The 27,359-nt window shown below is 38.3% G+C and overlaps 1 protein-coding gene across 2 annotated transcripts; it reads right to left on the bottom strand.

Moving 5' to 3' along the window:
- Positions 1–1,753: 1,753 nt before the first annotated feature.
- Positions 1,754–27,091, bottom strand: TAF1A (TATA-box binding protein associated factor, RNA polymerase I subunit A). Of its 2 annotated transcripts, none has more exons than XM_023730963.1 (11): positions 27,031–27,091; positions 25,270–25,402; positions 21,841–22,010; positions 17,036–17,149; positions 16,369–16,567; positions 14,357–14,487; positions 13,165–13,323; positions 7,202–7,268; positions 6,357–6,480; positions 4,699–4,853; positions 1,754–2,391 (listed from the first exon to the last, which is right to left on the bottom strand). In XM_023730963.1, exons 2-11 carry the CDS (start codon positions 25,388–25,390, stop codon positions 2,279–2,281), a joined length of 1,353 nt encoding a protein of 450 aa, XP_023586731.1. In that variant the 5' UTR covers positions 25,391–25,402; positions 27,031–27,091; the 3' UTR covers positions 1,754–2,278. The 2 variants fall into 2 exon arrangements, with proteins under 2 accessions (XP_023586731.1, XP_023586732.1); XM_023730964.1 differs by lacking the exon at positions 27,031–27,091 and adding an exon at positions 26,868–26,992.
- Positions 27,092–27,359: the final 268 nt, after the last annotated feature.

The raw sequence follows: 27,359 nt of genomic DNA, 5'->3' as shown, positions 1-27,359 counted from the left end.
AAAATCACACAGTACCAGGAATCATGGCCTAGCCAAACTGATACACACTTTTTTTGGGGGACATATTCAAACCATGACAGTCCCCATACCCCCACCCCTGCTACTCTGTCCCTCAAAGTGTTTGCTTGTATTCAGGAAACTTCTTAGGTTTGGTTTAGTCCAGTTGTGCTGACTTCCCCTGTAATATGTGCTGTCCTCTTCACCTAAGATAATTCTTGTCTACTATCTTGTTAGTGAATAACCCTCGCCCGCCCTCCCCACCCTCGTAACCATCAATGAATGTTTTCTTCTGTGTTTAAACCTTTTCTTGAGTTCTTATACTGGTGGTCTTATACAATATTTGTTCTTTTGCAACTGACTAAATTCACTCAGCATAATGCCTTCCAGATTCCTCCATGTTATGTTTCACAGATTCGTTGCTGTTCTTTATTGTTGCGTAGTATTCCATTGTGTGAACACACCATAATTTATCCATTTGTCCGTTGATGTGCACCTAGGTTGTTTCCATCTTTTTGCTATCGTGATCAGTGCTGCAGTGAACATAGGTGTGCATGTATTTGTTCACGTGACGGCTCTTATTTCTCTAGGATATATTCCAAGGAGTAGGATTGGTGGGTTGTATGGTACTTCTATTTCTAGCTTTTGAAGGAAGCGCCAAATCAATTTCCAAAGTGGTTGTACCATTTTACATTCCCACCAACAGTGTATAAGCGTTCCAGTCTCTCCAGAATCTCTCCAACATTTATTATTTTGTGCTTTTTGGATTAATGCTAGCCTTGCTGGGGTGAGATGGTATCTCATTGTAGTTTTGATTTGCGTTTCTCTAATGGCTAATGATTGTAAGCATTTCCTCATGTGTCCGTTAGATGTCTGAATGTCTTCTTTGGCGAAGTGCCTGTTCATATCCTTTGCCTATTGTTTAACTGGGTTATTTGTCTTTTTGTTGTTGAGGTTTTGCAGTATCTTGTAGATTTTAGAGATTAGACACTGATCGGATTTGTCGTAGCCAAAAATTTTTTCCCAGTCTGTAGGTTGTCCTTTTACTCTTTTGGTGAAGTCTTTTAATGAGCGTAAGTGTTTGATTTTTAGGAGCCCCCAGTTATCTAGTCTCTTTTCTAGTGCTTGTGCATTATTACTTACGGTTTGTATTCTATGTATGCCATGTACTGGGGCTCCTAGCGTTGTCCCTATTTTTTCTCCCATGATCTTTATTGTTTTTGATCTTATATTTAGGTCTTCAATCCATTTTGAGTTGGTTTTTATGCATGGTGTGAGGTATGGGTCTAGTTTCAGTTTTTTGCAGATCGATATCCAGTTATCCCAGCCACCCTTTGTTAAAGAGACTATCTTTTCCCCAATTAACAGACTTTGGGCCTTTGTCAAATATCAGCTGCTTATAGGTGGATGAATTTGGCAGTTAACATTTTTTAAGCATTATTATCCTAAGCATTAATTATACTTCTTTTATTTTTCACAGCAATGCAATGAGATAAATCCTACTGTCTCCATCCTACAGATGAAGAAACTGAGATTAAAAGAGTCTAATATCTTGTCTAAGAAGTCACAGAACTGCCAAATGACAGATCTAGGATTCAAACCCAAACAGTTTCCAAGAGAAAAAGGAGAGGGGGACACATGAGCTCTAAAGCATGTCTTGGGTTGCTGTGCCAGGTAACAAAAAATCTTGAGCCTTTTTTCAGATTAGGCCAGTGCCTGCTGAAAGCAGCTTGCCCCCTCTGCCCTCTCTGACCCAAAGCTACCACATCTTTATATCAAAAAGGAAAAGAGGAGATCTTTTTTAAATTATTCTCTCTTTCCAAAATTCCTCAACACAACTCATCACCCAATGCCTTCCTTCATGCGGCAAACCTAACGTAGATCAATTAGAAATTAAAAGAAATACAAATTTATTTCATAGTACCACAAGTTATAGTTAATACAAAAGAGCCAGAAGCAAATTACGTGCAAGCAGCAATAACTGCTGTGGAGATGTATTCTTCGATTAAACAAATATTTACTTTTTTATTTGAAGAATTATTCTTTAATAAATGTTACATTTAACAGTACAAAAAGAAAAATATATATTTACAAAGAGCAAAGGCAGTGAGGCTGCTTCTCTAGCTACAACTGGTAGTAAAAGGAATATAAAAAAATATAAAAATAACTTTTTAAAAGCCATATAAACTACCTTCTTAAAATACCAAATAAACACATTCAATAACTATCTACAAAGCTGCTACTCTGTTCAAGGCTCTATAAATAAAAATTAGAATCACTATCAGAGTCCTGGATTTACAATACTGTATCTTTTCACTGATTTGTTCATCCGCTTAATTTTTTTCTTTAAGGCTTGATGACCTTGTTTTGAAATGTACCGAAAATATCTACAACCTAAAAAACAAAATAAACAGACTTTTAATACTTATCATCAAATTCTTCAAGTATTTTTACATTTTGCTTCAGCTCTGGCATACTAATGATTATGAAAATAGATTGATTTGCATTATCTATACCAATATATTCTACGCATAGTCCAAGAGCTGTCACCAACGAAATGTATTGCTTCCTGAATTCAAAGATGTTTCTGATTCATCATAATTAAAACATGTACTTCAGCTTGTTTTCTATCCTGCCCCCAAAACCCCACAACTGTTTTCTCCAAGAGCAAATTACTATAGATTCCCTCTCAATGTTAGCTTATAAATCAGCTTAAAAGGCATCTATAAAAATACTAAAGTTCTCTGTAGAAATTCCCAGGCTAGAAAAGATCAAATATTATCTATCCATTCTAGTCATCTAGCAAGCAACTAGATGGTGATTACGTGGCTCTGAAAAAGATGCCTAATGCTCATTATAAGTTCTACCTGCTCCTCATAGTCTTATAATGCTAGAAGAACCACTTAACTTATCAAATATTTCAGAGAAACAAATCAATTTCTGTAAGAAAAACAAAGTTTTAAGTAACAGGATTTTCTATGTTCAATAAATGAATAATGAGACCATAATTCCCATATAAAAAAATACTTTTATTACAGTCCATCTTCTCTGGGAAGTTGACAGGTTGCCTATAGTAACCATTTTATTATCCCTGAAAATAGTAAGATAGAATTACCTTATTTTATTAGCTAAGAAGAACTAGTTTCCATGATGTCACCTAAATAATTTGTGTTTCTAAACTCATCATACCACTTCAGCAAAATAGCCTTGTACAGAGATTACTGCTTCCCCCTAAGATATAGAAAGAACTTCGCTCCTATGTTAACAACAAGAAAAGGCCAAATAAAATACAAAGTCCTAACTCTTCAAGCCCACGGAGAGCTGAAGTCACAGGGCAACCAAGCAGCCTGACTTCCAAGTAGGAAAGGCCCTTCCGAGGAGAACTGGGACGCCCAGACTGACTCACCTGTAGCGCAGTATGGGAAGAAGCGGCAGCCACCACACTAGCAGCCCCTACTCTAAGCACGAAGCAACAGCAGACCACAGCTAGAGGAATTCGAATCCTATGATGGAGCAGTGGTGACCAGAGCAAGAACAAATCCAACTCAGCTCAATTAACTCCTAAAGAGACTGACTCAACCCCCACACTACCACCCTGACGGCAGAAGAGATGGCCATTTTCAGGCATAACCATGTCTGATGTTCGTATAATACTCCAGAACTTAAAAAGCATTTTGACTCGATGTTTAAACAATCTTGTATGCAGGACTAGAGAAACAATGCCCATTTCAGAGACGGCTCACAAAGGTTACAAGGCAAGTAAGTCACATCACAGCATGGGAAAATGAACCCAGGGCTTCTAACTGTGCTCAAACATACTCTATGAGATACCTCAGTATTCGTAAAGTAGTAGAAAATCACAGTCAAAATCACATTTCTGTCCCTTTTCATCAGTGTATTAGTGAGAAAATTTCAAGTGATTTTATTAATTCCTTTCCTCTCACAAAACCAACATTTTATTCATCTCAGTAACCATCTCAAACATTCACTGAGAATGCTCATTCCAAATAACACAAACTAAAGCTGTATCTAAAACAATTGAAGAACAGACTGCTGACCAGTGACTGCTGTGAGGTTTATCTTCATCTCTGGACACATTCTGCAGCAATTTCATTTCAGTGCTTCCTACCTTTTCATATTTCAGGTACAAAGCAGGTAAGAGTTTTACTGGCCAAAATATTCTACAAAGAAAAGATCAATTCCTCTTTTCTTTTAGGAGGCTTTTTTTGTAAGTTAATGGGAGATATTCTTTTTTTTAACAGGAGTGGAATTCTTTTTCTTCCAGGAACAAGATAAGTACACATAGAGCTAGTGTAGAGCAATGAGGTCAATACAGAATATTTTTCTGTTTCTTATAAAGTAGACCCTCTCAGTAAACTTTCTATACAGCAAGGCGAAACGGTCATTTGTTGTGGAATCCAACTGCATCCTATACCCTAATGCCTCACGTTAGAATACACGGAAACCATCACAATCAATATGAAATCACTATCTCTATCCGTGGGTATACCTTATAAGCACATCACACCTTGTTCCAACTCAGGATTCACTGTTTCATTCAAGTTATTTCTTAAGCACCTAACATCCCTGGCCACAGTGCTGGGTGCACTCTAATATGAATAAATGGCCATACTTTTCTATTTCAAAATTGTCCAAAAGCTATGTCTACATAAAAAACAAACAACAACAAAAGACATGTACCTTTTCCTAACAGCATTCCGGCCACCAAAGCTTTCTCACAAGCCAAAGCCTTATCTTCCGTCCAATCACTTTTTGCCCAAAAGTAGCTGAAATGAAAGGTTGGCCACCAGTTTCTCCTGGAGTGCCACTGTTCTTGAACCCATGCTAGATGACTTCTGGAAAAGAAAAAGTCACAGGGAAAGGTCACTGATGGGGATGGATCTGTACTGTCAGAATTTGAACTTCAGCAGAGTCTATGGAAAGATGACAAGGAAGATATGCCAGGCCATAGCACATGCCTGGCCAGAGTATGAAAAACCAAATCTTCTTTGTTCTCTTTTATTTCCACATCCCATTTTCCAATTAACGAACTAGCCAATTCAGTACAGCACAGTGATTAAGAGCACAGACTCTAAAGCCAGAATCCTATATTCAAATTTCAGTCCTTCCACTTACTATCTATGTGACCCTGGGCAAGTTGCTTAACATCTTGAGCCTTAGTTTCCTGGAGAATATTAATGATACATATCCCACAGCATTGTTATTAAAATGAAACCGTTCCAGTAACACAGCAGGTCTCGTATAAAGTTCTTTAGATAGTGTCTGGTATATAACAAATGTTTAATAAATATTATTATTACTTAAAAGTTACTTTAAAACCTTACTTTAAAATTATATGCTACCAAGAGTTGCTATCCGAATCTAGTTGCCATTATTATACAAATACACCATGGATGTGACAGCTGAACCCAAGAATGTCAAATGCTCTTCAATAATTTAATTTAGCAAACACTTATTTAGAACCTGTGCGCTCCCTGCGGCAGAATTTCCAGAGGTTCAAAAATGAATAGTATACTTCTCTGACTTCAAGAACCTTACAGTCTAGGTTTATGTACTGCTTTAGACTTAAAAAGTAGTTTACAGTGAGTGCACCAACATATCACACTAAACATCTTCTTTTCAGCACTGTTTTATCTCCAAGGTCAAGTCAGATTTGAAGTCTGAAACAAGTTCCCACTGACGCTGAATTTTCTAACCAACTGAAATGGATACACTAAACAAAAGAAACTTAATTTTGTGATACCCCTTCTTATACACCAAGCAAAACTGACAAGAAAGTCGCTCCTCTTCTTATTCACAATGTGGCACTAATGATACTAGCAGCAGAGGTATGATTTTTCTGATACCCAGCTCACAATGGACTTGACAAATACTTGTTGAATGAATAACCAGTGATTACCTTGTGAGGCTCTAAAAATCACGCTGAAAACTGCCTCCACTGTGATCTTAGAAGCTGACAACACACTTGCCTATCATGGGAGAAATCGAGTCTTCACAACAAGTTTCACAAAGAGTCTTTAGCAAAGAGTGGAGGTGATCCCTCTTCATTCTTATTTCCAATGTGAAAATACATACTTATTCCCTAGCAGTGCAGTGCTAAGGTAGAGCACTTATATTAATAGAATACACAAATCTTGAGAGAATTTTTGTAAGTTATGCTTCTGTCTTTGTATTTCCTTGCTCTGATGTACTCATAAAAAGACAGCTGAAGACACAGTTCAAGAAACCCAAAAACATAAGCAAAGAACTTTATATAAAAATTCATAGGTATTAGCTAAAATATTGAGAAATACTACTTACGCTGGTCCAGTAATAAACACTGTGTGTTTCCTACTCACCCCATTAAGGTCTGTTTCAGATATTTTGCCAAATACTTCCATGCAGTTATATTTTTAGTGCAGCCAGCAAAATCTAAGACTGCAAATAATACCTCCAGCCCCAGTTTACGGTGTTCTTCTTTTTCTGCAATAATCAAACCAGTTCAAGTTTACATACTTTGTGAAGTACACAAAGCTAAAAAATATATACATAGCTGATAAAATATCGCTGAGTCATAAGCCTTCTAGTTTGGTCAAAAGTTTAAAACACCTCATTATGCTGATACTGTCCTGTGATGAATCTGATGATTTCAATAATTTAGTCCATGCTAATAAGGTCTGATCCCCCACCCTGGGTTATACTCCTCTGTTTACACATTACTGAGAACTTATTTAAAGTAGTTGCCCGATTTGGCCATGTTCTATATGTTCTCTTCTATTAGTAGAGGGATGCAGGCCATCCCAATGCCAACTGAGCTTACTGAGCTGACTGTCTTCAATGAAGAAATATGTTCTTTTCTATGCTGAGCTGAAGCCTAGTAGAGATTAAAATGAGGTGAATTATATAAATTGAAGACTTTTCTCTTTTGTTAACCATTGTCTATGTTCTACAGCAGGGGTGAGCAAACTTCCTGGGAAGGGTCAGAGAGTAAACATTGCAGACTTGCTGGTCCACACGGTCAGTCACAACTTCTCAAATTTGCCACCGTAGTGAGACAACCTCCACAGACATACATACACGAGCGAGTGTGGCTGTGTTCCAAGAGAACTTTATTTGGGGGTGGATTTTACCCACTGGTTACAGTTTGCCAGCCCCTGTTCTATAGCTTGTCTGAATAAAGAGGTATAAACCAAAAAGTATTTACCTGAATTTCTAAGTATTCTATGGAATTCTAACATCAGTTTATGAGATGGCACAATCTGGTACAAAATCTAGAAGACAGAATAATTTTGTCATTTTTACAGACTCTGGGCATTTTGAAACTTCAGCCTGCTTTCAAAGAAAGCTGTTGTCTAATATGCTCTCAGTAAATAAACCAAGGATTTAGAAGATAATTTGCTTTTGTTCACTTTCAATTTGGGTATAGAAAGCAGTTCCCTATAAAGCTTAAAAAAAAAAAAAAATTCGCTAATAACAAGATCACCAGTAGAATTTGGGAAACAGATGGGGGCCTTATATACTTATGGAGTCCTGGTGGCACAGCGGTTAAAGTGCTCAGCTGCTAACTGAAAGGTTGGAGGTCCAAACCCACCAGCCACTCCAAGGGAGAAAGATGTGGCAGTTTGCTTCTGTAAAGATTTACAGCCTTGAAAACCCTTTGGGGCAGTTCTACTCCGCCCTACAGGGTCACTGTGAGTTGGAATCTACTCAACAGCATTTTCCATTCCACCAGCAGTGTATGAAGAAAACCAAACCAAACCCATTTCCGTCAAGTCAATTCCAACTCAGGTCAATTTCAACTCATGGCAACACGCATGTGTTACAGAGTAGAACTGATCCATAAGGTTTTATTGGCTGTAATCTTTATGGAAGCAGATTGCCAGGCCTTTCTTCCACGGTGCTGCCTGGTAGGTTTGAACCGCCAACCTTTAAGTTAGTAGTTGAGAGCAAACAGTTTGTGCCACCTAGCAGTGATGAGAGTTCTAATTTCTCCACATCCTTGCCGAGACTTGTTATTGTCTGTCTTTGAGTCTAGCTATCCTAGAGGGTGTGAAGTAGTATCTCATTATGGTTTGATTTGCTCAAGTATCTTTTAATGTGCATATTGGCCATTTGCATACCTTTCTTGGAGAAACATCTATTCAGATCTTTTGCCATTTTTTACATCTGTCTTTTTATTATTGAGTTGTAAGAGTTCTTTATATATTCTAGATATAAGTCCCTTATCAAACATATGATTTGCAAACATTTTCTCCCATTCTGTGGCCTGCCTTTTCACTTTCCATAATGGCTTCATTTGAAACACAAAAGGTTTTAATTTTGATGAAATCCAGTTGTGTGGGACAAAGAACTCAATTCGGCCTTTTGTCTGAAAATAACCTTTGGAATTTGCCAGCAATCAAGGTGCCTCTGTTTTCTAAAATAGATAGGCAACACGTAAACATGTACAAATGTAGCAGGAATCCTAAAGACCACACCTGGGAGATAACTTTCGGGCGGGGGAGCATGATGCAACAAATAAAGCATATTCATTTATTTGATTAATCATGCATAATCGATGAGGCACCAGTCATGCATATGCACTCAGGCCTCAAAGACTATTATAAAGAACTCTGGATCTTGGAACTTCCTTTGAGCTTCCAGATTGATGATGAACGTGGGAATATCTGCACGTTTCTGGCAACATGGAGCTCCCTGTGGAAAACTCCTCCCAGACCTCGCCTGTGCATCTTTTTGTTTATATGCTCCTGTGGTTATACGGAAAAAGTTATAGTGAGGATCGCCCTTTCTGTGAGTTCTGTGAGTCATTCTATCAAATTATAAAACCCACTGGGGGCAATGAGGACCAGCAGGGCCTGGTATCTATCTGCCTATTTGTGCAGTTGATTAGAATTCTAGGACAGAGTCTTTCTAACTTGTGAGGACCCAGCATTGGGTGGTTGGTGGACAGAAGAGGCTGACCAGGTGTCGTTTTGTAAAGACCTAACTCTGGGTGGTTAGGGTCAGAAAGAGAGAAAACGCCACATGGATGGCTGGTGTCAGAGAAGAAGAAGTGGGAAAACGGGGATGTGAGTTATCTTCCCATTCTGGGAATTGGCCTTATGTCTGTTATTACTAACGTACCAGTTTATCTGTTTTTTTCTTTTGTTGTTCATTCTTTCGGTGTCATAATTAAGAATCCTTTGCCAAATCCAAGGTCATGAAGATTTACCCCTATGTTTTCTTCCAAGAGTTTAATCGTTTTAGCTGTTTCTTATAACATGTTAAAATCTTTTCAAAAACACTCTTAATGACTGGCAACCCAAGTGAAGGTACTGTCTTGCTTTTGTTTTTAACTATCCTTAATATTTCATTGTATAAATGGGTCAAAAGGATATTTTGAAGAGTAGAATTAAAACAGCAACTTTAAAAGTAGTATGCTTAATAAAACAAAGCCTGCTGGAAATTTATAAACATACAGTTTCCACATCTGAAGGTCCGATAGGATAAACTGATTTTGATGAGTGTGAAAGTATACTTTAGAACTAATTGGTCTTTTAACAGAAGCTTGAGAAATGAGGATTTTTCTCAGTCTAATTTTTGTAATTTAATCAGTTCTACATTTAAAAGAAGTAAAAGAAACTGCTCTTGGTGTCTTCAGCAATTCAGAATCAATGTATATATCTCCAGTGTTTTTACTCAAAATGTTCCATGCATGGCTCTGCCCAAGGAAAATACACTCAGCTAACTATGCAAGGGGTATTACATATTTCCAGATGTACAGGAGACAGACAAAAATACAGTATAAGACAAAATACTGACTGAAAACTTCCCAAATTTGCTGAAAAAACACCAATTTAAAAATCAAAGAAAAGCTTAGCAAACCTCAACCATGATAAATAAAAGGAAACCCTAGGCTCATCGGAGTCTGAAATCCAAAGACAAATACAGGAACCTTGAAAACAGCCACAGGAAACAAGCACAATACACAGGGAATTAAGATAAAACGACACCTTATTTCTCATCAAAACAACAGAAAAACAATGTAACAACATAATACTTACAGAAATAAAAAAGAAAGTCAACCCAGAATTCTACATCCAGTAAAACCATCTTTCAAAAACTGAAGATAACATAAAAAGACTCAGAAAAGTGTTGCCAGCAGACCTGTAGGACAAGAAATGCTAAAAGACTGAAAGAAAGTGACATCATACGGAAACACCTATCTGGAGGAAGAAATGAAGAAGACCTTCAAAATGATAAATATGCAGATGAAAATAAATGATATACATACATTTATTCTATTAACAATTTATTTAAAAGGCATGTGGCTGTTTGAATTTAAAAAAAAACTTACAGTATAGGGTTTCTGATACACATAAAAAAGATGACAACTATAAATTAAAGGACAAGGTGGTAAATAAAACTATACTGCTGAAAGGATGCTGTATTTCATGTAATGCAGCACAATATTAACTCAAGTAAACTGTGATAAACTGAAAGATGTGTTTTATAATTACTCCAGCAACCACTAAAAAATATTAAAAACCTAGAACAGATAAATATGTACGGACAGAAAGTAGATTAGTGGTTACCAGGGCCTGGGAAGAGGGGGAGAGTGGGGAGTTATTGCTTAATGGGTACAGAGTTTCTGTTTGGGGTGATGAAAAAGTTTTGGAAACAAACAGTGGTGACAGTTGTACAACATTGTGAGTGGGATTAATACCAATGGATTGTACATGTGAAAACGGCTAAAATGGTGGATTTTATGTTGTGGATATTTTATCACAATAAAAATAAATAATTAAACACCTATACTACAACTACAAATATCTCAGAGAAAAACAACTAAAAATATCTCAGAGAAAAATTAAAGACCTAAATAAAGGCAGATACACACCATCTTCACAGTTTGAACACCTCAGTATCAAGATATTCTCTCCAAACTGAGCTATAGATTCAAAACCCCAAGAGGATTTTTAGCAACAGACAAGCTGATTTTAAAATGTATATAGAAATTCAAAGGACCTATAAAATCCAAAAATAATTTTGAAAAAGGAAGACAAGTTTAAATTTGTATAACTTTCAGGACCTGATTCCAAGACTTTCTATAAAGCTACAGTAATCAAGACACACAGTATTGGTATAAGGATGGAAATATACACCACAAGAACACAACAGTCCATATATGTGGTCAACTGATTTTTAACAAAGCTACCAATGTAATTCAATGGGGAAAGGATAGTCTTTTCAATAAATGGTGCTGGAACAACCACATGGAAAAAATGAACCTTGACCCTCACTTCACTCCCGATAAAAATGAGCTGAAAATCTATCATAGACCTAAACATAAAACTATAACACTGCTAGAAAAAAAATATAGGAGAGACTCTCCATTATCTTGCAGTGGGCAAAGATTTCTTAAACAAAAAAGCACTAACCCCAAAAGAAAAAAAAAAAAATCAAAATGCATAAACTGGATTTCATCATTAATTAAAAAATTCTGCATTTTGTGAGACACTGTTAAGAAAACAAAAAGACAAGTCACAGACTAGGAGAAAATATTTAAAACTCATATACCTTGGGAAAAAAAAAGTATACCCTATTATATTAAAAACAACTCTTCCAAATCAATAAGATAAATAACATCCCCCAAAACAGACAAAATACTTGAACAGATAGTTCACAAAAGAAAATGGGCTAATAGCACATCAAAAGATACTCAACATTATTAGTTATTAAGGAAATGAAAATTAAAACCACAATGAAATACCACTACATACCCACTGCTGTTGTTAGGTACCGTCCAGTTGGTTCTGACTCATAAGGACCCTACGTACGATAGAACGAAACAGTGCCTGGTCCTGCGCCATCCTCACAATCACTGTTATACTTGAGCCCACTGTTGCAGCCACTGTGTCAATCCATCTCCTTAGGGTCTTCCTCTTTTTCACTGACCCTCTACTTTACCAAGCATGATGTCCTTCTCCAGGGACTGATCCCTCCTGATAACATGTCCCAAGTATGTGAGATGTAGTCTTGCCATCCTTGCTTCTAAGAAGCATTCTGGCTGTACTTCTTCCAAGACAGATTTGTTCGTTCTTTTGGCAGTCCATGGCATATTCAATATTCTTCACCAACACCATAACTCAAAGATATCGGTTCTTCTTCGGGCTTCCTTATTCACTGTCCAGCTTTCGCATGCATATGAAGCCATTGAAAACACCATGGCTTGGGTCAGACGCACATACTCATTAGGATGGCTATAATTCAAAAGGCTGATAATACCAAGTCTTGGCCAGGATGTGGAAAAACTGAACTTTCATACATTGCTGGTAGAAGTGTCAATGGTACAGTTACTTCAGAAAACAACTGGGTAGTTTCTTAAAAAGTTAAACATATACTTTAGCCAGTAATTCCACTCCTAGGTAGATACCCAAGAGAAATGAAAATATATGTGAGCACAGACTTGTACTTGAATGTTCCTAGCAGCATTATTCATAATAGCCAAAGAGTAAAAATAACTCAAATGTCCGTCAAGAACTGAATGTATAAAATAGGACTACTACTCAACAACAGGGAACAAATTACTGATACATGCAATAACACATACGAATCACAAAAACATTTATGCTGAGCAAGAGAAGCCAGGCACAGGAGTACATACGGTAAGATTCCACTGACATGAAATTCTAGAGAAGGTGAAATTAATCTACAGTGACAGAAAGCAGATCAGTGATTGCCTGGCGTTGGGAGTGCGCAGGATAGATTGGCCACAAAGGGAAATATGGGGATGTACTAAGGTGATGGAAATGTCCTATATCTAGGCTATCATAGTGGTTACGTGAATATATATATTTGTCAAAGTGCTCCAACTGTACCTTAAAATAAGTGCATTTTACTGTATGTAAATTATATTTCAATAAAGCTGATTTTCAAAAAATATCAATGCAGTGCTTTCCAAGCAGGGTGGCAAGGCAGTGCTGAAATACTGATCTTTTCCCCTCAGTCCCATATGGGGGGCGAGGGAAATCTGCCTGGATGCTTCAGCTGTGAGTAGTATACTCTGTTTACCCCAGTGTAATTTTCTACGTATGCTATAATATGCAAGTTGAAAAGCAATGACCTAAAACACTTTAAAGGAGAACCCCCAGCCCTGTTTAAACACTGAAATAAAAAATTCTATACCTTAAGCACACTTATCAGTTTCTCTTTTGGTGCCTTCTCTCTCTTTAGGAAGTTGTATAAGTAGATATGGGCATTTGGATTTGATGGGAACTTTTCATCATACGCGTAATTGGTGAGGACCTCTCGGGCACCATCTTGATCCCCATAGAATTCCAGCATCTATATAAAAATAAGTCGGAACAGCTTAGCTAGATTCTGTCAATGGCTATATGAAAAATAAACTTTACTGATGGATACTAAAAATCACCAAACTGACCAATAGGACTGTATAGGGAGTAACAGAAATGCCAGTTTTTGCTTTCACCAGCGTATGTTACAAGTTTTACGGAACACAGAAACTCACTTATAACAAAGGCTGACATGGTTTCCCATTTTTCCTTATGGTATTTTGCTACTGAAAAATGCAGAAACTTCAACATGAGAACTGTTCCTATAATAAGAAATAAAGTCCTCAAAGCAGGGCACACTAACAACTGGAAAAAGATCACATGATGCAGCTAACCTCAGTGCCCTGCATAACTTCAGCCGCAAAGGGGTACACGGATTACAGCTTCTTTCATTTTGTTGACATCGTTACACAGGAACTCCCAGATTCACTGCCATATAGTTTCGGAAATTATCTTCTGACAGCACAATTATTACTTCAGTACTCGTCAAACTTTTATCGAGTAAATTATTTTCCAGACTTATTTCTAGTGGCCAGTGTCAAGGCACTCTACCTTCCACAATGACTCTGGGATGAAAGGACATCATTATGAACTTCCTGACAGCCATTATACTACATCTCATACACTGTGACCCAGTTTCAGATTTTTCTTCTCTTCCCTTCTATAAACCTCTTCAAATCATAAAAAATCTTTCTGCTAGTCTTTGAAGCTCAACAAGAGTAAAGAACTAAAATTTACAACATTTCTATTCATATATCTATATTATATATATATTTCTATATATCTATATTTCTATTTATTTATTAGCATTTGGTCACAGCAGGTTATCGACTGGTGGAAATAAGGACAAAGTAACATTAACAGTGTATTAGTAAAATAAAAGAAATTACTCAGACAACTTAAAAAGAAAGACCATATTCTTTTTTACTATAATTCTCTCCATTAGTTTTCTTCTGATCAATAAAGATGAGGCATAGGCTTACCAAAAAAATGAAGCTAGTAACACTTATGGAAAGTCTACATACCTCTACATAACTCTTCACAAAAGGGTCCCAAACTCCAGGAATTTGAATCAATGCACCAAGATTTACAGATGTCTTACAGCTGTGGTTAAGCATATTCTGGGTCGCTGTGCTGTAAGCATAATCTTCCTCATCTGCCCAAAGATAAGGTTTTAAAAAGTCATTCAGTGTTGAGGACTTCTGTTCAATTAGTAATCAAGAAACTATCCATGAAGAAAAGCTCAGGCCTGGTGGCTTCACTGTTCAATTCTAACAAACATTTAAAGACAAATAATACTATTCAAGAAAACTAAGACAACCCACAAAATGGAAGAAAATATTTGCAAATCATAAATCTGATATATCTGATAAGGGATCTGTATCTTGAATATATAAAGAACACTTACAACTCAATAATAAAATGACAAATAGCCCAATCAAAATATGAGCAAAGGATCTGAATACACATTTCTCCAAGGAAAATATACAAATGGCCCATAAGCACATGAAAAGAAATTCAACATCATTAGTCATTAAACCTGTTGCTGTCCAGTCTATTGTGACTCATAGTGACCCTACAGGATAGAGAAGAACTGCTCCATAGGGTTTCCAAGGAGTGGCTGGTGGATTCGAACTGTCAACCTTTTGATTAGCAGCCCAAGCTCTTAACCACTACACCACCATTAGTCATTAGGGAAATGCAAATTCAAAACTACAATGAGATACTACTCCACATTCACTAGGATGGCTATAACCAAAAAGACAGACAATAACAAGTGTTGGGAAAGAGGTGCAGAAACTGGAACCCTCATATACTGATAGTGGAAATGTAAAATGGTGCAGCCACTTTGGAAAACAGTCTGGAAGTTCCTCAAAAGGTTAAACAGAGTAAAATGAAACAGGACCCACATTTCACGCCATACAAAAAATGGATCAAAGACCTAAATATAAAAACAAAAACTACAAAGATCATAGAAGAGAAAATAGGATCAACACTAGAGGCCCTAATACATGGCATCAACAGGATACAAGCCATAACTAACAACACACAAACTCCAGAAGATAAGCTAGATAACTGGGATCTTCTAAAAATTAAACACTTACGCTCATCAAAAGACTTCACTAAGAGTAAAAAGAGAACGTACAGACTAGGAAAAAATTTTTTGCTATTACAAATTCGACAAAGGTTTAATCTCTAAAATCTACAGGAAAATCCAACACCTCTACAACAAAAAGACAAATAATCCAATTAAAAAATTGGCAAAGGAAATGAACAGACACTTCACCAAAGAAGACATTCAAGCAGCTAACAGACACATGAGGAAATGCTTGCAATCACTAGCCAATGCAAAACAAAATCACAATGAGATACCATCTCACCCTGGCATTACTGGCATGAATCAAAAAAACAGAAAATAACAAATGCTGGAGAGGCTTCGGGGAGACTGGAACTATTATGCACTGCTGGTGGGAATGCAAAATGGTATAACCATTTTGGAAAACAATATGGTGCTTCCTTAAAAAGCTAGAAATAGAAATACCATATGATCCAGCAATCCCAGTTTGAGAAGTAGGGACACATGTTCAATTCCTAGTGTGGTAGGTAAACCAAGGAATTGTCTGGTATGGTCTTTGCACAGAAATAAAATGACTTTATTTTGCCATACTCTTTAAACATATTATTCTGAGAAACAACACTATAAAACAAACATCATTCTAAACACAGAAAGAAGTGTCTATTATATTCAATAACGTCTATTGAAGAAAATTTGTAACTTTTTATGAATTCAGGTTTAAAAAAGGAAAATAAAATGCCATGCACTTAATTTATGAGCCATCTAAAAAACATAAAGCCTTTTTGATATATCAGAAATATAATAAAGGATGAAGCTGACCGTAATAGAACTGTCAATTCTCTGTAATATCTGAGTCAGTTAGGCTTGGAAGTAGGGGTATTACTAGATTACTTCTTAAAATTCCCTCTGCCCCCTATGATTCAGTCTCATCCTAAGAAAAAGCTCGCTCATTTCACTCACCAAGCTTAGACAATTCCATCTTCTTCTGAGACCAAGTATAATACTGCAAAAGCCCTTTATAGGCCTGAATAAGGTTGATTAATATTTCCTGGGAAGATGACTTTTCACCATATCTCCATGTCTCTGCCTGGCTTAGATTTCTGTTTGCATCCTCAAGCATCCCGTGATGTAAGAGGTACAATGCATGTTGTAAGGAGATCTGCAACAATGGTAATACAGATCATTAGATAACCATTAGTCAAAAAGCTCTCAATATCTCCTGAAAGGTCAATATATGATATATGCTGGGCTAAGACCTTGGTAGGCTACAACTAACGTAACAACATAGTCTCTGTGATCAAAGTTTTTATGTAACCTGGAAGAAAACATAAACAATTAAAATGATGTAAATAAGAACTACTTATATAAACATACAAACAAGAGGCAGTGTGATTAGAGTGACTGACAGAGATATACAAAGAGAAGGTATTTTCAGTTAGAGAACGTGGAAGGCAACTAGAAACCAAGAATTAAATGACCGACACTACTTTCTTTCAGCTTCTTTTACTTATCCAGGTGTCTTTTATCTTTCTGCCCATGCTTTTTACATTATTACCTACCTTATCAGTGAAACAAGCAACTAAAAAAATTAACACTACAAGTGTAAATTCATAAAACCCACACTCACCTTTAAGTAATTCATGACACCAATATTTTTCATCCGGTCAGCAAAGGTACTGAAAGTCTCCACGTTGCTCTTGGGATGATAGTATAGAATCTCACTTCCGAGCCTCCAAATAATCTGTCAACACAGAAATCACTACCAAAATGTAAAATCCTTGCCTTAACCAATTTCTGAGAAAGCTATTTTTAAATTTCTTTCTCTGGTTATAATATTAAAAAACAACCTATAATTTATTTTCCTAGATATCACTGTTAATATTTTACTGTGCTTTACCCAGTGAATGTATCTTAGGTGATAAAATCTTTTCAGCTGATTAATATTAAAACACAAGTAGGCCCTGACTTACGACGTATTTGAGTTATGCCGAACCATACTTACAGCCATCTTTTTTTTTTTTTTGGTACATCTTATCATTAGTAATATGTACTGCATACAATTTTACAGCATGTAAATTACTGATGTTATCATTCTCAGATGTTCACTCACAGATGTTCAATGTTATCATTTACCATTCAAAAAGTGTTGAATATATTGCCATATAGCAGACTACGGCAATAATAATGAAAACTTAAAAAAAATTGAGGCATTTGACTTATGTCAGAACCGACCTACAATAGGGTTGTTGGAACGGAACCACATTGTAAACTGGGGACTACCTGTACTCAAAAAACCAAAACCAAACCCATTGCTGTCGAGTCAATTCCAACTCATAGCGACCCTACAGGACAGAGCAGAACTGCCCCATAGAGTTTCCAAAGACTGACTGGTGGATTCAAACTGCCGACCTCTTGGTTAGCAGCCACAGCTCTTAACCACTACGCCACCAGGGTTTCCACCTGTACTAGGTAACTATAATTAATCAGTTGCCATCAAGTCAACTCTGACTCATGGCAAATCTGTGTGTGTCAGAGTAGAACTGTGCTCCATAGGGTTTTCGATGGGTGATTTTTGGGAAACAGACCACCACGCCTTTCTTCTGAGGTACCTCTGGCTGGACTCAAACCTCCAACCTTTTGGTTAGCGGCCAAGTGCTCAATAGTGTGCACAACCCAGGGACACCAGATAACTAATAGAGTATGGCCTTTAAATAAGTAGTTTAATGAAGATAGGTGGTTAGGATACGTACCGAAAATAAAAAAAATTTCATTAGGAGGAAGAATATTAAAGTGAGAAAACCTGCATTATAGTGATGTTAGTTCTTCACTGTTCTTGGCCTCATCTTTATTATCTGTAAAATGAGGACAATGGACTAGATGTTTTCTTAAATCCCTTCAAGCTCTACAATTCTTGTCGATAAATTATATCTATATATGGAACTCTAATTTCAGAATTTTCATCAACAATGGATAAATTTTAATAAAAATATATTTTCTCCCCAGATGACCAGAACCTTGGGTGACAGACCTGGAGCTCTTCTTTTTTATGGGAGTGAATCTCTACTTTTCTCTTACTACAATTTAAATTATTTCAATATAGACTTCAGAGTGGATTTAAGAACTGAATTATAATAAATAAATTATTGAATCAATTCTTCCTATAAATATACATATTGGTTTTTTGGTATAATTATAATACTCATCTTCCCAACTCAGGAAAATCAAACATGATTTCCTTTGTAGACTACCAAACTACAGTGTTTGGGAGCTTAAAGAAAACTTGGAGATCATCTATTACAGTCCTTGAAACTAGATGACCACTTGTTAAAAATAAATATTCTAGTGATTCAGATTCTGATTCAGTAGGACTAGGGTGGAACACAGAAATCTACATTTTCAACAAAAAGCCTAAATGATTCAAATAGAGACAATCTGTCTGGAAATCACTGATCCAATTCTTTTATTTTACAAAACAAATTCGGGACAAAAACAGCCTATAACATGTTGAATGTTTAACCACTATATGTGACTTTCGTCCATAAACTTTTCAATCAAAGGTTAAATTTTTTTCTTGGCACTACCACATATCTAACTGATGCTATGGTTACTACATTAATTTAAAAAAAAACCCGCTGCCTTCAAGTTGATTCCTACTCATAGCGACCCTACTGGACAGAGTAGAACTGCCCCATAGGGTTTCCAAGGAGCAGCTGGTAGATTCAAACTGCTGACCTTTCGGTTAGCAGCCGAGCTCTTAACCTCTGCGCCACCAGGGCTCCACTGTATTAACAGAAGCTATTTAAGATACTCATGCGAACTTTGTGTAGGAACTGTCTTTGCTAAACAACGTTAACAGTACGTGGCAGACAGTGCTCCAGAGGCTGCGGATACACCGGATTCCCGCCCTTGTGGAATATATACTCTACTATGCAGACACAAGCAATAATCAAGAAACGTAAGTGAATTATGTAATAGGTTAGAAGGTGACAAGTGTTGTAGAAAAAAGAACAGAGCAGGGGGTCATGTAAAGGGAAGGGATAGGAAGGATCAGGAAGAGTGGTAAGGGGATCAGGAGTGCCAGTCGGGAAACGGAAGCGATAGTGTACGGCTGCAATTCTAAACAGAGTAGTTGTGGTAGGCCACATTACAGAGGCGACCTGAAGGAGGGCAGCCAGAGTGGTAGCTGAAGAAAGACCTTTCCAAGTAAAGAAAAGCTGGGGAAAAGCAATCAGGCAGGAACACGCCTGGCCTCTTCAAGGAACAGCAAGGAGGCCAGTGAGCCTGGAGCACAGCAAGCAAAGGGAGAGACAGAGGAGGAGGTCAGAGAGGTCGAGTGGGGAAAGGAGTGATGAGATCGTGCTGGAACTCACCGACAGCTGTTTAACCACTGGCTTTTCCTCTGAGTGAAATGGGGCACTACTAGTGTTTTCAGCAGAGGCGTGATATGATCTGACTTACGTTTTAAAAAGACCACTTTGCAACATTAGTCTTTAGAGAAATGCAAATCAAAACCACAATGAGATACTACTTCATGCCCATTAGGATGACTAGAACCAAACAGACAATAAGTCCTGGGAACGATGTGAAAAGACTGGAACCCTCAGACATTGCCAGTGGAATGTAAAATGGTGTAGCCACTTAGGAAAACAGTCTGGAAGTTCCTCAAAAGGTTAAATACAGAGTTATTATATGACACAGCAATTCCACTCCTAGGTATATACCCGAGAGAAATGAAAGCATACATCCACACAAAAACTTGTACATGACTCACAGCAGCATTATTCATAATATCCAAAAAGTGGAAACAACGCAAAAGTCCATCAATTGATGAATGGATAAATAAAATGTGGTATAACCATACAATAGAATATTATTCAGCCATAAAAAGGAATAAAGTACTGATACATGCTACAATATGCATGAATCTTGAAAATATGCTAAGTGAAAGAAGCCAGTCACAAAATATCATAGGTTATATGGTTCCATTTGTATGAAATGTCCAGAATATGCAAATCTAGAGGCAGAAAGGAAATCAGTGATTGCCAGGGGCTGGGTATTGGGGACGAGGAGTAACTGCTAATGGGTACAAGGTTTGTTTTTAGGGAATGAAAATGTTCTAAAATTGACTGCAGTGATGGTTACACAACCCTGTGAATAAACTAAAAACAAAACAGTGAATTGACATTTTAATGGGTGAACTGTATGTTATGAGAATTATATCTCAGTAAAGCTGATTAAAAAGGGAGGGAGATCACTCTGGCTGCTGTGCTGAAAATAGATGGAGGCGGGGAGGAGGGAAAGCAGTCATCCAGGTGAGTTAACAGGGGCTTGGAACAACATGCAGCAAAGGAGGGGGTGAGTATTTAGATTACAATATTTTGACGGAAGAGCCAACAGGATTTTCTGATGGTTTGGTTATGGAGTACATGAGAGAAAAAGATGACCCAGAGTTTTCAGCCCTAGCAACTAGAGAAATAAAAAATAAAGCAACCATCTGAGGTACAAAAGATTAGGCTTAACGGTGAAGACCAGAAGATCATTAAATATCCAAGCGGTGATGTGGTGTAGACAGCTGGATATAGGAATCTGAAAATGAAGAGTGCAGTCAGGGCCAGAGATATACAACTGGGAATCATGAGCAGATTACATTCAAGGTGACGAAACTGAATGAGTTAACTGAGAGTGAGTAAAGATAAAGAAGAGGAGGAAGGACTGGGCCCTGGGGCACTCCTAAGTCAAAAGGCCAAGGAGAAGAGGAGCAGCCAGCAAGCAGGACTGAGGAAGAGTCAGTGAGGCAGGAGGGACAACGAAGGGGAAGTGCAGTGTCCTGGAAGTCAAACAGGGAAAGTTTATCACACAGGAGGGAGTGAGCCACTATGTTAATATTGTTGACAGATCAAGGAGACGAGCACCAAGAACTGACTACCAGATTTAGCAATACAGAGGTCATTGCTGACCTTCACTAAACAATTGGGTTGAAATGGTGTTGCTGAGTGTAGAGGGAGCCTAACAGGAGAGAGTCTGGTGAGAATAGGTATATTCACCCCTTTCAAGGAGTTTTGCTGAAAGGCGAAGTTGAAAAATAAGGCACAGCTGGTGGGGGTGTGGGGTCAAGAGATGATTTTTAAGATGGAAGAAATAACATTTGTATGATGACTGGAAACATTCTGTAGAAAGAGAAAAAATTATTGGAATGAATGAATATTGGAGAATCTAAGAATTTAGAGCTCAAAGTATTTTAGTCTCCTTTAAAATGATAGTAAGTAAAAAGAAGTGTACAAAAAACATTCTGATACAAACTCTACACCCAAACTGACTTTCAGGAGTTTTTGGTAATATCAATCTGGGATTCTAGAAAGCTACTATGGTAAGCTCCAGAGGCAGAAACCCCCAGGAATCTAATTTCTTCCAGCACAGGGACACTTTGTTTACCTCAGGGGCAGCCTGCCTTTTGCTGGTATCTGAATCTTCCAAGATCTGAAGATAACTATGCATATACTCTGCAGCTTTCTGCCACTGGTGTTTTAGCAGAGCTTCTTGGATCAAATCTAAACAAGCATTTGTTGTCTTGGCAAAATCCTTCTCCTGTTTTCCTCCAGTCTCTATAAAGATAAAAAGAAGAGAGGCTTTACCCACAGTGACCCCCAATTCAATGATTCAGAAAACTTCTGGCTAGCAAAATTTTTAACAAGTAGAAGAGTAGGTATTAACCAACTCAGCCCATCCTCAGTATCAAAGCAGGTTCACTTGAAACAAACCCTTCCACGCTGTTATTGGTTATTTCTAGCAAATAAAAAGAATGCCCTTATTTGATGATCTTAAGTTACCAGATGTTCCTGGGTTACCCTTCAAACCTGATTCAATCATCCTTTCATTCTTGCACTAAACAATTTTGGGAGAATCTCCCAAAGAGGCCCTCAAAAGCACAGTCCCAGGTATTTAGAATGGGTAGTAAAAATCATCAGGATCATTCTATGCAAGCATGATCTTTATTACTTACCAATGTTCTGAAAACTCCAAGAGATGAGCTTTTAGTTTCTAAGGACTGAGTTCCAGTAACTCAATGATATTAAATGCAAATAAGATTAAAATAGTTGTAGACATTAGCATTTACATCTAAAGTATTAGCAGTCCCCACGTGTGATAGCTAAGGTTGTGTGTCAACTTGCCTGAGCTATGATTCTTAGTGGTTTGGCAGTTATGTAATGATGTAATCATCCTTCATTTTTTGATCTGCTGTTGTCATCCCCCATTTTGTGATCTGACGTGAGAGCCAATCAGTTGAAAAGGCAGTTTCCTTGGGGGTGTGGCTTGCAGCCAATACATACAGATATTCTGGCAAAGCTCGTGTGCTCTGGATCCTGTATCGGACCCGTCATCCTCTGTCCTCCAGTTCTTGGGACGTGAGCCAGCAGCCTGCCACCTGACCTGCAGATCTTGGGATTCGCCAGCTCCCGCAACCCTGTGAGCCAGCAGCCTTCCGCCTGACCTGCAGATTTTGGGATTCACCAGCTTCCGCAACCCCGTGAACCAGCATCCTTTCACCTGACCTGCCGATTCCAAATTCGTCAGCCCCCACAACCACATCAGTCAGCAGAAGCCTCTGGCATGATACCTCACCCATGGATTTGGGATTTGCCAGCCTCCACAACTGCATGAGCCATTGCCTTGAGACAAATATCCCTATATACACTTCACTAAAAAAAGGAAGATCATCAACAAGATGGACTACTACAATGGACTCAAACATAGCAATGACTGTGAGGATGGCACAGGACCGGGCAGTGTTTCACTCTGTTGTACAAACGGTCGCTATGAATCGGAACTGACTCAGTGGCACCTAACAACAACACAACATATGCTTCACTGGTCTTGCTCCTTTAGAGAACCCAGCCTAAGACACCATGTTAAGTATGCTCGGGTTTAATTACAGCCCCAATGTAAGAGTAACTTGTACACCACAAGACCACTCTAGGCTAACCTGTTGCCATCGAGTGAATTCCAACTCATAGCGACGCTATAGGATGGAGCTGAACTGTCCTACTGGGCTTCCAAGGAGTGCCTGGTGGATTCAAACTGCCAACCTTTTGGCTAGCAGCTGAGCTCTTAACCACAGCGCCACCAGGGCTCCCACTCTAGGCTAGGAGTCTTCTAACGGGTGTGCCCTTACCCTTGGGAGTACACAAAGACTACGGGCACCATGGAAAAATAGTTTTAAAGTACTCAACTTGCAGACTTTGAGCATCCTTACATATTCTTTCCTAAAATTAATCTCCTAGCACACTGTGCCTATGGTCACGGCGTCACAATCAAAATCACTATATATTGCCTTTAGTTGAAAATACAGGTGTAAAGTATTGAGAAAGTGAATGACTCTAACGCATCTATTTGCAAGTCAGGTCACTTCCAATTCTTTGCATATCAAAACTGAGAAGGAGCTAATAATTTTATAATAAGTCACTATGTAATTTTTTCATGAATAATTTAGGAGTTCAAAGAACTGATACACTGCAAGGGCTAAGTTCCATCCATTTCTATCTTACTTATGTGACTAAGGTTTCTCAGAATTTACATCAATTAAAACAAAATGAAATAGGACACTAAATCTTTTCTCTTTCTAGAAATACATAATATTCATTCATAGATATATAAAGTAAATAGAATGAAAGATAAAATTTTACTTCATATGCTTAAAATTTAATAAAATTTATAACATATATATGTTATTTTGATCAGCTGTGTTCACCATTACATCTTAATCCAGAAGAAATGTTAATACTTAAATCCTTATGATCACAGGATAGTAACAAAAAATAATGAGTGTAAATTAAGATACATATTTCTGGCACAGTAAGTACAATAGGAAAAAATGGAACAGTATAAAATTTCCATCTATTAAAAGCTTTTGCAAAAAATCTTTTTAAATGGATGATAGTATCACATTGCTATGCTATTTAGATTTCCACTGGATACATTTAAAACAGTGATATAATAAAATGTGAACATATGCTGGAAATTGTATCTCTTGCAACTATTACAATATAATATAACTATTACCTTACAGTAGATGGTACCTTAAAATTGTACAAGGCAGTACATAATTAAAAACAAAAAACAAAGTCTTCCTGCTTCACATACCCTGAGAAACTGCACACAACATCTGCTAGCCATAGATAAGATAAAATCCTGTAGTTAAGCAGACCCAAAGGTGCGACTGCTTTTGTAGTTCTCTGACCCAGAGACTCTCTACCTTGCTGCAGGTCGACATCACCTAGGGACACAAAAGGTTTCCCTCCCTCCCTTCTCTACCTCAGGAGTCTTTCATGTCCTCTTCCCCTCCTGAGGAAACCCTGGTGGTGCAGTGGTTAAGAACTATGGCTACTAACCAAAAGGTCAGCACTACAAATCCATCAGCTGTTCCCTGGAAACCTTATGGGGCAGTTCTACTCTGTCCTACAGGGTCACTATGAGTCGGAATCAACTCGATGGCAAAGGGTTTGGTTTTTTTGGTTTTCCCCTTCTCATGGCTCTCTGTGCCTGCTGCCCAGGGAAGGTCTCTTGCACCCGGCAGGCCACCCAATAAATACCCTCTTGCACCACACTGCGATCTCACGGTCACACCTTCCTCCTTGATCAGTCACGAAGTCCCTCCAACGTACTACGCTGCCACAATACAGACTATTTACTACTAATTCAAAGGAAAAGAAGGATAAAAAAAATTTTTTTTTTCTTCCTCACAGCTAAAAAAAAAAAACCTTGAAAACCGAAGCTCTTCCCAACTTGGTTATTCATTTTGTATCCATACTGAACCTTATCATCTCCTTGCATTAGGTTAAAATGGTTATATGTTATTTTACTTACCCACAGTTTCCATTTCCTTTCGGAGCCAAGGAATATACATTCCTGTACCAGAGAGCATTGATGTTTCCACCCGAACAGCCTTGGCCACAGGCCTTGTCAATTCGTCACTGAAATCACTCATACCTATTCAAAACTAAGAATATATGCATCTTAATCCATAGGTTTCTGAGTTATTAAAAAAAAAAAAAGGGCATCTTTTTAACTAACAAATATCATTTGATCAGCAAAATTCACTGTACTTGGTAGTTCCTTTAAAGTAATAAATGAATTTAATTATATTAACAGCCAAAACGTAAGATCCTTTCAAGAAAAAAAAAAAAAGACTCAGTAACTACTATGTGCCAGGAACATAGAAAGATAAATAAGATACTGTTTAAAAAAAAACCTAGAGGAAGAAACAGAAAAATAAGTAATAATAAAACAATATGACAAGCACAATAGTAGTAGTAGCTGCCAATTATTTTTTGGGTCCTTACTATACACCAAACCTGGGGCGGTTGAGGCAATTCGGACTCATAGCAACCCTACAGGACAGAGTAGGACTGTCCCCCATAGGGTTTCCAAGGAGTGGCTGCTCAAACTGCCAACCTTTTGAGTAGCAGCTGCAGCTATTAACCACTGCGCCACCAGGGCTCCTACTATATGCCAGGTATATAAATTATATAATCTAATCCTAAATTAAATAACAGCAATCCTAAAGAGGGAAGACTGGAGAAATATTTGGAGGTAGCATCAACAGTACCTGATAATTGACTGGATATGGGGAATTAGGGAGAGGTATCCTGAGCATCTTCAGGGTCAAGTCCAAATCCAGCCTGGCATATGACTATCTTTTTGGTTCCTTTCCCACCGTCAGTTCTGCCTTTCGCAGCCCTCGTCCGCACACGCCCCAAACTCTAACCAATGCAAGCAGTTTGATGTTATTTCTACTTTCTAGAAGTAGCCCCTCAGTTTTTTCAACATTAAAATGGAGGAGAATAACTAAAAAGGCTTAGTGAAAATAACTAACCTGCGCAAGGTCACAAGAAGGGTGGGGCAATATTTTAGGAAGTAGAAGGAACATCAGGTAACAGCTTGACAGAGCTAGCGTTGGGGGGGGGGAGGTGGAGGAGGGCGGCGGGCAGCAGTTGGAACTGATGGTGGCAAACGAACCTAAAAAGATAATCATATGACAGGCTGGGTTTGGTCTCGATCCTGAAGATGCCTAATTCTCCAAATCCAATCAACTATTAAGTACTCTTGATACTACGGAGCCCTGGTGGCGCAGTGGTTAAGAGCTCGGCTACCAACCAAAAGGTCAGCAGTTCCAGTCCACCAAGCGATCCTTGGACCCCCTGTGGGGCAGTTCTACTCGGTCCTACAGGGTCGCTAGAAGTCGGAATCGACTCCACGGCAACGGGTAAAAACCCTGCCTCAAATTGTGCCTCTTCACATTACAGCCACATTGAACTTTGCAAAACCTAATTCGGTAGTTAGGCACATGAGTTTTATGTAAGATTTAAATTTGAGTCCGACCAACAAATGTATTTTAAAAGGGTCGTTACATAAGTGCTCCCTTCCCACATTCGCAAAGACCCAAATTGGTGTCATGCAGTTACCACGGTAACCAAAGCTTGTCCACCTCCTCTCCCTTGTTCTCAGAATTCAAGGTTCCAGGGCATCAGGAGACAATACTAGAAGAGCATGAGTGAATCCTGGCACAGTCTTCGGTTCCACTTTACACGCAAGCGGTGAACGAGGGACAATGTGTGCGACATTTACCCGTCTGAAGCTGTAGCTCCTCAATAACGCTAAACTCAGCCTCCCGACTCCGCGGAACAACGTGACGAAACCAGCACCGGAAGTGACGTCAGCAAGCGCTTCCTGTGAGCATGCGCAAAATCGGCCCCCGGCGATAGGGCGGCTCGCAGAGGCCACCTCGCCTCTAACACCTATTTCAGCTGTGACTTCGTCACTGTCTGCTATTCGACCCCGGAAGTGACTGAAACACACCCGCTGCTGGTGGGTTGTCCCCAGATTTACGTTCCCCAGAGAATGGGAAACTTTAATTGCAGATTGGGATTAGGCGAGAGGAGGCCGACAGATCGAGG

This window comes from Trichechus manatus, unplaced genomic scaffold (assembly GCF_000243295.1).
Source record: "Trichechus manatus latirostris isolate Lorelei unplaced genomic scaffold, TriManLat1.0 scaffold00039, whole genome shotgun sequence".
Taxonomy (NCBI): Eukaryota; Metazoa; Chordata; class Mammalia; order Sirenia; family Trichechidae; genus Trichechus; species Trichechus manatus.
This window is presented reverse-complemented; position numbering and strand designations above follow the sequence as displayed.

Excerpts from the sequence above, each read along its gene's own strand:
- TAF1A (XM_023730963.1), bottom strand. The coding sequence starts at position 25,390 with ATGAGTGATTTCAGTGACGAATTGACAAGGCCTGTGGCCAAGGCTGTT. Across the intron at positions 17,150-21,840 it reads AAAGGCAGGCTGCCCCTGAG|ATTATTTGGAGGCTCGGAAG; the intron begins GTAAACAAAGTG and ends CTGTGTTGACAG. Across the intron at positions 2,392-4,698 it reads CGGAATGCTGTTAGGAAAAG|GTTGTAGATATTTTCGGTAC; the intron begins GTACATGTCTTT and ends TTTGTTTTTTAG.